The sequence below is a fragment of the Pteropus vampyrus genome, unplaced genomic scaffold (assembly GCF_000151845.1).
Source record: "Pteropus vampyrus isolate Shadow unplaced genomic scaffold, Pvam_2.0 Scaffold499, whole genome shotgun sequence".
Classification (NCBI taxonomy): Eukaryota; Metazoa; Chordata; class Mammalia; order Chiroptera; family Pteropodidae; genus Pteropus; species Pteropus vampyrus.
This window is the reverse complement of record NW_011889280.1, coordinates 315,417-324,984: the sequence shown is the minus strand read 5'-3', so window position 1 is coordinate 324,984 and position 9,568 is coordinate 315,417. Positions and strand designations below refer to the sequence as shown.

General features: G+C 64.0%; 1 protein-coding gene across 1 annotated transcript in view; it reads left to right on the top strand.

Moving 5' to 3' along the window:
- Positions 1 to 9,568, top strand: part of SHISAL1 (shisa like 1) — a 49,536-nt gene that overhangs the window by 18,887 nt on the left and 21,081 nt on the right. Inside the window, exon 4 of the mRNA XM_011382978.2 lies at positions 45 to 256. Coding sequence (XP_011381280.1) covers positions 45 to 256 — 212 coding nt within the window. The remainder of the gene's footprint in view (positions 1 to 44; positions 257 to 9,568) is intronic.

The following is a 9,568-nucleotide window of genomic DNA, read 5'->3' as shown; positions in this document are numbered from 1 at the left end:
TGGATCTTTTGTATTACTCGGCGATGAACTACGACATTTGCAAGGTTTACCTGGCACGCTGGGGCATCCACGGACGGTGGATGAGACAGGACCCCCGGCGGTGGGGGAACCCTGCCCGGGGGCCCCGGCCCGCGCAGCCGGCCCCACAGCCCCAGCCCCCCCCGGGCCCTGGGCCACACGCCCCCCAGGCTGTGCACACACTGCTGGGAGACACCCACAGCCCACCGCTGGTGACCTTCCAGAGTTCGTCTGCCTGGTGAGTGGTTGCGATCGGGGCCCAGGCACTCCCGGGGTCACTTGTCTTTGAAAAGCTTGGAAAATGTCAAATCGTTACTGCCCCCGTGTTTGGCTCGTCGATTACCCAATTATTTGCTTGTCTTATTTGCCAAGGAGGATTTGAAGATGCCTGTGGTAACAACACGTGCCTGGACAGGAAAGTCGGAAACGGATGCTTTCAAGATTATTATGTTCAGAATCTGCTGTGGGAGCATTGAATGGAGTTGGGAGTTTCCTGGCTGCCAAGGGGAAAGGGGAAATCGAAACCTTTCCAAGTTCTCACAGTTCGGTTAAAGGAAGCGTATTCATCTGTCAGGGGCTTGGGGAGAATTTTTTTCTTCAGAATGAAGGTAGAAAGTGAACATATTACTGGGTTCCCGCGTGCACATATGCTAGGTCACTGAGGACCATCGGAGGCAATGTGACACTCACAGGCTGCTCAGTGATGTCTCAGGGGAAGGGAAGGAAGCGGTGAGGGAGGTGGGGACTCGGGGGGTGGCCTCGGGGGTGGCTGCCCCTGCCCAAAGGGCACGTTCCGGTCTGGCCCCCTCTACTGTGCCGCTCGCGTCTGCCCAGTCCCAGACTGGGGGAGGGGGGCGGCGGGGAATAACCTAGCCCGGGGGTCCCTGGGCAGTGCAGGGATGAGGAGAGAGAGGAGGGTCTGTGCATTTGGGAGCAGGAACCTACTGTGCAGGTGGTCAGCAGCAAGCGCTGGGGGCAGGCTGAGTGCAGATGCCCCAGTCAGGGGACAAAATGACGGATTCCGAGGCCCCGTGGGGGCTGAGCTGCAGTTGTGGGCACATCGTCCCAGGGCATCCCAATACTGAGCCCAGACTGCAAGATCCGGGTGCAAAACCCTAACGACACGGTGGTCGCTGCCAGGTCCGTGAGCTTCGCAGGGACCCGGAGCCGGGTTTCAGTCTCAGCTCTGCTGTTTACCAGCTCGTGACTTCGGGCAAGTTACTTCACCCCCCTTAACTTTCAGAAGAGAGGAGAGTGAAAATGCCCCTCCCCCCCCCGGGGCTTGTCCTGAGGATTAAACAGCCCGGCACATAGTAGGTGCTCAGTTTACTGTCACAGGAGACGAGACCAAGCTGGTTAACGATGACTTAAACAGCTCATGGGTAGTGACCTTCTCAATCATGAATGGCGTAAATAATTAATAAGGTACACTTAAATCAGCTTGTGCTAATCGATCGAATAATCGCCCCATCTATCATGCGGGAGACAAAGACCAGCCTTGCTCAGCAAGCTCATTTGACAGATCTCGACTGAGCTGGCTCCGGTCCCATGGGCGGGGCCCCACGCCGGGCTCCCGGTAATGCAGAGGTGGTGGGTGGGGAAGAGGCCGGCCTCCCCTTGAGGAGCGGGCAGGAGAGGCACAGCCCCCTCCCCCAAAGCTACATACGGTGACACGTCCGGCCCTGATGGTGAGGTTTCCTGAAGCGTGGGTCTCCTGCAGCGACGGGCGTTTGTCAGAATAAATTCGTGTGTGTCATCCAGAGCCTACGAACTAGGAACCTCTAACTAGGGTGATGCCGGTCGGGACTACCGTTTGAGGACCACGGGGAAACACTGTCCCCACTAGCCGAGTGTTTCGAGAACCGAGCCTCTACCAGTTTCCCTCTCGCCGGCGACGCCCGCCTTGCCGAGCCGCAGCCGCTGGCTCTAGCGGTCCCGGCCTCCCCCTTGCCGTCCCCTTTGCTGCCTCCTTAGTCTCTCGCTTTTCACCCTGCACACGTTGTGCACCTGCTGTGTGCGGGCGCCGTGCTGTGCATCACGATGGGCTCCGGGGACGCTGGCTGCAAAGGGGGACGAGCTCGTCTCGCCCGTCGGGACCGTGCGTCGAGTCCAAGTTCTTAGTATCTGGATGAGAGACTGAGCTCACCGGCCTGAGCTCTGCTGGCCAGGTGGGGCGACGCTTAACGTCGGAGCGCGGAGCCGCTTTGCGTCCCCCCCGGTTCCCGTGTGTGCGGGCTCGGAACGGAGTGTCCATAGTCGCATGAGCGCTCGCTCAGAAACGACCGTCAGAAACCACAGGGATGCGATGGGGGACGGGGGTTCGCGCAGCGCCGTGACCTGTGGCGTGACTTTGAGTGAGGAGCTTCCCGCTTGGGCTTCCGTTAGGCCAGGTGAGGGGAGAGGGGCTGGACTCGGGGAGGCCGGCGGACCTGCCCCCTGTGGGCCTCCTGGTGGCTGCCCGTGGGCTTCGTAGCATGCGCGGCACCCTTTGAGCACCTGCTGTGCTCCGGGCACTGTAATTCCCACTGCAGCCCCGTGGGCCAGGTGCCAGCAGCACGGACAGGTAGACGAGTTTTCCCAAAGTCGCCAGCAGACCGAGCAGCCCGCTTCTGAGCCCCCTTCCCGCTCGCCCCTTGCTCCGGGCTTCCGGCCGTCTGTGTAGACAGCTCCCCGCACCTGTGTGAGAGGCTGCAGAAAGGACCCCAGGTGTGTGTGCCCATCTTCCTCGAAACTGACCCATTTGGCTCAAGTTTCCCAAGCGGCCACCACCCCAACCTGTGCCGAGCGCTGGGAACGCAAGACAAACGGGGCACGTGCACACACGACAGCCTCGGGCGGCACAGCTGGAATGGCAGAGCCGGGCAGAGCCGAGCGCATGTGAGGTCCAGTAGGCTTGAACACTGGGCGGGGGGCGCAGCAGGCGCCCTGGGCAGAGAGGCGCCCCAGCCCAGGCCTGTGGCGGTTTGCGGCCACGCGGTTATCAAGCGTCACGGGAGAGCGTGGCTGCCGAGGTGGCGGGGGTCGGGGCGGGCCACTGTCCGCGTTTCCCCAGCCCAGGAGCCACAGTCTAGATGCTGCTTCATTTCCATACGGTCACCCTGGATCCCGCAGACACCCATGTTGCAGCAGGTGCGAGCCCTTCCCTGGGCACGGGTCCCGTCAGCTGCTCTTCGGCCTCTTCGCCCCCAGGGACCTCCATGCCCTCGCTCCGGTCCAGCGCCCGCCACTCGTTGTCACCCTGCCTCTGCTCAGGCCACCGTCTCCAGCAGGAGCGGCCTCGTTCCTTGCTGCCCAAGTGGCCAGCTTCCCCTTCCTGTCCTACGACCTGGTGCGGTCCCTGCTCTCCCCAGACCTCTGGGCCTCCCGGGGACCCTGGCCGCCTCGCCCCGCGGTCCGCCACTTTCCGTGGATCGCCCTCTGCCCTCGCTGCCGTTCCCGCTCAGCAGGCCTCTCTCCTCACAATCGGGGTCGGGGGAGGCACTCCTGGTCCCCCCAGGTTCCCCCCCTGAGGCTGCCGGGCTTCTGACCGTGACCCGACTCGACCCCCAGCCCCTTGTAGCCCAGCCTCCCCTGGGCGGCCAGTCACCGTGAGCGCAGCACAGCCCGAAGGCACGTCGGGAAATGCCGGAGCGCGTGTGCGAGGCCGGGAGGCTCTTTAATGCTCACCAAGCGAGCGAAGCCCTTGTCTCCCCTCCCCGTCCTCCTCAGGCAGCTGTCCTAACTAGGGTGATGCCGGTCGGGACTACCGTTTGAGGACCACGGGGAAACACTGTCCCCACTAGCCGAGTGTTTCGAGAACCGAGCCTCTACCAGTTTCCCTCTCGCCGGCGATGCCCGCCTTGCCGAGCCGCAGCCGCTGGCTCTAGCGGTCCCGGCCTCCCCCTTGCCGTCCCCTTTGCTGCCTCCTTAGTCTCTCGCTTTTCACCCTGCACACGTTGTGCACCTGCTGTGTGCGGGCGCCATGCTGTGCATCACGATGGGCTCCGGGGACGCTGGCTGCAAAGGGGGACGAGCTCGTCTCGCCCGTCGGGACCGTGCGTCGAGTCCAAGTTCTTAGTATCTGAATGAGAGACTGAGCTCACCGGCCTGAGCTCTGCTGGCCAGGTGGGGCGACGCTTAACGTCGGAGCGCGGAGCCGCTTTGCGTCCCCCCCGGTTCCCGTGTGTGCGGGCTCGGAACGGAGTGTCCATAGTCGCATGAGCGCTCGCTCAGAAACGACCGTCAGAAACCACAGGGATGCGATGGGGGACGGGGGTTCGCGCAGCGCCGTGACCTGTGGCGTGACTTTGAGTGAGGAGCTTCCCGCTTGGGCTTCCGTTAGGCCAGGTGAGGGGAGAGGGGCTGGACTCGGGGAGGCCGGCGGACCTGCCCCCTGTGGGCCTCCTGGTGGCTGCCCGTGGGCTTCGTAGCATGCGCGGCACCCTTTGAGCACCTGCTGTGCTCCGGGCACTGTAATTCCCACTGCAGCCCCGTGGGCCAGGTGCCAGCAGCACGGACAGGTAGACGAGTTTTCCCAAAGTCGCCAGCAGACCGAGCAGCCCGCTTCTGAGCCCCCTTCCCGCTCGCCCCTTGCTCCGGGCTTCCGGCCGTCTGTGTAGACAGCTCCCCGCACCTGTGTGAGAGGCTGCAGAAAGGACCCCAGGTGTGTGTGCCCATCTTCCTCGAAACTGACCCATTTGGCTCAAGTTTCCCAAGCGGCCACCACCCCAGCCTGTGCCGAGCGCTGGGAACGCAAGACAAACGGGGCACGCGCGCACACGACAGAGCCTCGGGCGGCACAGCTGGAATGGCAGAGCCGGGCAGAGCCGAGCGCATGTGAGGTCCAGTAGGCTTGAACACTGGGCGGGGGGCGCAGCAGGCGCCCTGGGCAGAGAGGCGCCCCAGCCCAGGCCTGTGGCGGTTTGCGGCCACGCGGTTATCAAGCGTCACCGGAGAGCGTGGCTGCCGAGGTGGCGGGGGTTGGGGCGGGCCACTGTCCGCGTTTCCCCAGCCCAGGAGCCACGGTCTAGATGCTGCTTCATTTCCATACGGTCACCCTGGATCCCGCAGACACCCACGTTGCAGCAGGAGCGAACCCTTCCCTGGGCACGGGTCCCGTCAGCTGCTCTTCGGCCTCTTCGCCCCCAGGGGCCTCCATGCCCTCGCTCCGGTCCAGCGCCCGCCACTCGTTGCCACCCTGCCTCTGCTCAGGCCACCGTCTCCAGCAGGAGCAGCCTCGTTCCTTGCTGCCCAAGTGGCCAGCTTCCCCTTCCTGTCCTACAGCCTGGTGTGGTCTCTGCTCTCCCCAGACCCCTGGGCCTCCCGGGGACCCTGGCCGCCTCGCCCCGCGGTCCGCCACTTTCCGTGGATCGCCCTCTGCCCTCGCTGCCGTTCCCGCTCAGTGGGCCTCTCTCCTCACAGCCGGGGTCGGGGGAGGCACTCCTGGTCCCCCCAGGTCCCCCCCTGAGGCTGCCGGGCTTCTGACCATGACCCGACTTGACCCCCAGCCCCTCGTAGCCCAGCCTCCCCTGGGCGGCCAGTCACCGTGAGCGCAGCACGGCCCGAAGGCACGTCGGGAAATGCCGGAGCGCGTGTGCGAGGCCGGGAGGCTCTTTAATGCTCACCAAGCGAGCGAAGCCCTTGTCTCCCCTCCCCGTCCTCCTCAGGCAGCTGTCCCCAAGCGTCCCCCGGCCCCCGCTTCCCACTTTCATCTCCGGAACTCGTCCGCCTTGTGGCCTCTCTCTCTCCCGCCGCTCCCTGGCCCGGCTCCGTGGTCTGCGGGTGGTCCCAGCTTCTCCAGCGCCCGGAGGCTTGTCCAGTCTTGGCCCACTCCCCACTTTCTGTCCAGGGGAGCAGGAGCACAAGGAGCGAGCATGGTGACGTTCGCATGTGGCCTCCGGGAGAATCGGACTCTGCCTCGACGTTCGGGCCCTGCCCCCCGGCCCGCGGGGAGCCCCTTCCAGCTCTCTGCAGAGCTCACTCATGCCTCCCCACGGGGTCCCAGGGGTTCACGCCACCCCAGAACCTCTGTTCTGACTCACTTTCTTCCCGGCTCTGCGCAGATTCCTTGGTGTCTGGTTTCTGCACGGAGGACACAGCCAACAGCGAGACATTCCAGAAAATTAGAAGAAAAAAGGGAGACCAAATATCTCCTTCTTTGGCATCACGTCCGATACCGAGGAGGCCTCCAGGTTGGCATTCAGAAGACAGGGAATGTCCCCGGCCAGGCTGGAGTTTCAGGTCCTTGGGGCTTCCAGCTGGATTGGGAAGCGCTGGGCCTGTCCCTTCCAAGCCCTGCCCTCCCCGGCTGGGGCCTGGCCTCCTGCCACCCCAGCCTCGTTCGCCAGGAAGGCCGCCCCCTCCTTCAGCAGCTCCGTCCTCATCTTGTTCCCAGGCCTTTGGTGAAAACCCAGGACGATGGTGTTCACTGTCGCTGCTCCGTGACCGGGGGCCCGGCGGGGGGGAAGGGTGACAGAAAGGCCCAGAACCAAAGGCCTCACCGGCCGTGCGTCCTCAGAGGAGTCGCTGGCCCTCTCTGAGTCTCAGTCCCGCCCCTGGACGGTGGTGATGGGAGGTGAGGGAGGGCGCACGTGGGGCTGAAGGGAGCATCGATTTCTCCCTTTCCCCCCCGGGGAACACGCCTTCGTCCCGCAACGTGCTGGCTGGCCCGTCCCTCCTCCCCCTGGGGAGGACAGGCGAAGATGCTCAGAGCTGGACTTCTCAGTAGAGAAGAGCAGAGGGCTTGGCCCAAGGAGGAACACTCGGGTCTGGGGCTGGGGAACGAATTAAAAATAACAGCCAACTCGTGAGCACAGGTGCCGGGGCCCAGACAGGGCGGCCCCAGCCCCCGTCCCCGCCGAGCCCCGCTGGAAGGGAGCAACGAGAATTCTGTCTGCTTGGCTTGTTGCCTCAAACCCTTATTTGACGAGTCCCCGTTTTACAGCTGATGAAACCGAGGTGCAGAGAGGTTAGGTGAGTGGTCCGGGTCGCTCAGCCGGTCACCAGCGGATTCAGCGTCTGAACGCAGGCGGTCTGCTCCGGTCCGCCGGCAGAATGAGCCAGGCGGGAGAAGGCAGGTGGGCCTCTGGATGCCCCCGAAGCCTTGGGCACCCGCCCCGCCCCCCACTCGGGTCCCGGTGCCTGGGCACACGGTCGGGCTGACTTGGGCGCAGACAGCAGCGGGCCTTCAGCTGTGACGGGCGGACGCCTGGGCGTTGGGCGCACTTTCTGGAGTTGGTGACGGCTGGAACGGTCTTCCAGGACGAGTAGGAGTCAGGCCAGGAGGGACGCCGCTGGCGGGTGGGGCAGCCTGTGCCGCGGCCCCGGTGCGGGGCGGGCCCGCGGGGTCTCCGCGGGGTCTCCGCAGGGGCGGCTGCCCTGGAGCGCAGCGTCGCAGGATACTTTTTTCTAATCACCAGGTTCTTTCTCTGCTAAAGCCCCTTTCCTGATAATATTCCACGAGAGGCCAGACACGCACCCCCAGCAAGTCTCCGGGCCGAAGGGCTTTCTGTCTGCTCCTTCCCCGCCCCGAGGGTCACCATAAACCCCACGGAGACCCCAACCCAGCCCGTGGAGGAAACAGGCTGGGTACCTAGGACACTCGTCCCTGGGGTCCAGAAGAAAAGGCCAGGCCACCTCCAAAGGGACCGGAGTCTACGCTGCTGGATCCCCCACTCGCAACCACGAGTGGACCGTGATACGGGAGCAGAGGGGAAGCCGCGAGCCGCCCCGCGTTCAAATCCCCTGCTGCCTTTTGAGTCCCGTGACCAGGCTGGTCCTGCGACCCCTTCCTCCCGCCCAGAGCCTGAGCACAGGGTCCTCGCTGCTAACGAAAATGAACCCGGAGTCCGCCCTCTGCACCCCTCCTAATATTCCTGTCGCGTTGCAGCTACTTCCCCTCCACGGCGCTCCGCCAAGGAGCGGTCACGGCTTCCTTCCTTTTCATGTCCCATTTTTCATGGTAAAAGCGCCCGAGCTCACTGAGCCCACGGGGAGAGGAGACAGCAAATGGCCTCGGCACGGAAGGCGGCCCATCGTCCCCGCAGCCGGCGCCGTCCTCGGCTCCTTGTCACTTTATGGTCGTCGCCGTCCACACATAAAATCGTGTCTGGCGTTTTTAACTCGACATCACGTCCTGGCGAGCTGCTCACATCGTCGAGGCGTTTTCGTAGCCACCGCTTTGGTGGCTGCGTTAACTGTCCACTGAGAGAGGACGGCCCGTGTCTTGGGGACCCACCGCCCTGTCTCGGGCCACCTGGTGGCTTCCCTCTCTCCTTCCACCTCTCGGAGCATCTCATGTTGACATTAAAACGCCCCCACACCCCTCCTGGGCGAGGACCGCCCAGCGACGCAGGGTCGCACCCTCCAGAAGCCAGACACCTACATTCGAACGACTCTACCTGCTATGAAACTGCTTTTTAACAGGCGGGAAGCGGAGTGGCCAGGTGCAAAGGCTGCTGGAGGCTGACGGCCCTGGGTTCAGATCTTGCTTCCCCGTTTTCCGCTCTCTGGGGGGTCACCAGCAGGTGCTTTAGCCAAACTGCCCTCAGCCGGAAAGCAGGGCGATGGGCCCAGCGTCATGCAGTGCTGTCTGGGTGAGCGAGAGGAGGTGTGGCAGGCTTTCTGTGACGCTGAAGACAGAGCCAGCTGTCCTTGGGGTCCACAGCCCTCTGGGTGGACTACCAGCTGGCCAGGGAGCAGTACACACCCAAAAAAGGGTTTTAACGGATGAGTAGGAGTTTTCTGGACATGCAGAAAAGGCAATCTAGGCAGAGAGCAGCTCGGCGACGTCCCCAAGGACGTGAGGGGCTGAGGGGACGTGGGGAGCATCGCGGAGCCCCAGGTCCTGGGCGCCTCCCTGTCGTGGTCCCTGGCCCCTCACCGGCTGCGCCCCCTCCGTCACCTCCAACGTTCCCTCTGCAGCCCCCCAACCTTAGGGCTCTTTCTAGCCCTGGGGACTGCCCGCCCGGGCCCCACCGCTCCGTCCATCCACACCTGATTCTCAGGTCTGTCTGCACCCCCCACTCCAGACTCATCTGTGCACACCCCAAGTCCTCGCAGGCAGCTCCCCCTGGGTGTTCAACAGACATCGCAAACGAGCACGTCCAGGGTCCCCTGCCCCTCCTACGGCCTCCTCAGGACAATTTTAGAAGCGACCCGGCTCGCCCCTTCTTCTCAGCTCAGGTGTCTCGTCAGTGACACCTGGACAATGAACCTAGAAACTGGCCTCTGCATCCGTCTACTGAGACCAGCCATTCTGGTCCATCTTCTCACCGGATCTGGGCCAGGCTTTGAAAACGTAAATCAGAGCCTGAAGGTTCCCTTCGCACTGGGAGACGAACCCCAAATCCTTTCTCTGGCGCACGCCACCCTCCGATACCCTCCCCATCTCCTCCACCGGCGTCAGCCCCACGGGCCTCCCTGCTGTCCCTAAGCGGCCCGTGCTCACCCCCACCTTCGGGCCTTGGCACCTGCTCCTCCCTCTGCCTAATGCTCTCCTCCCAGAAACCTGTGCGGCTCGCTCCCTCTCTGCCCCTGGGCACCGGCCCAGGTATCACCTGGCCAGAGAGGC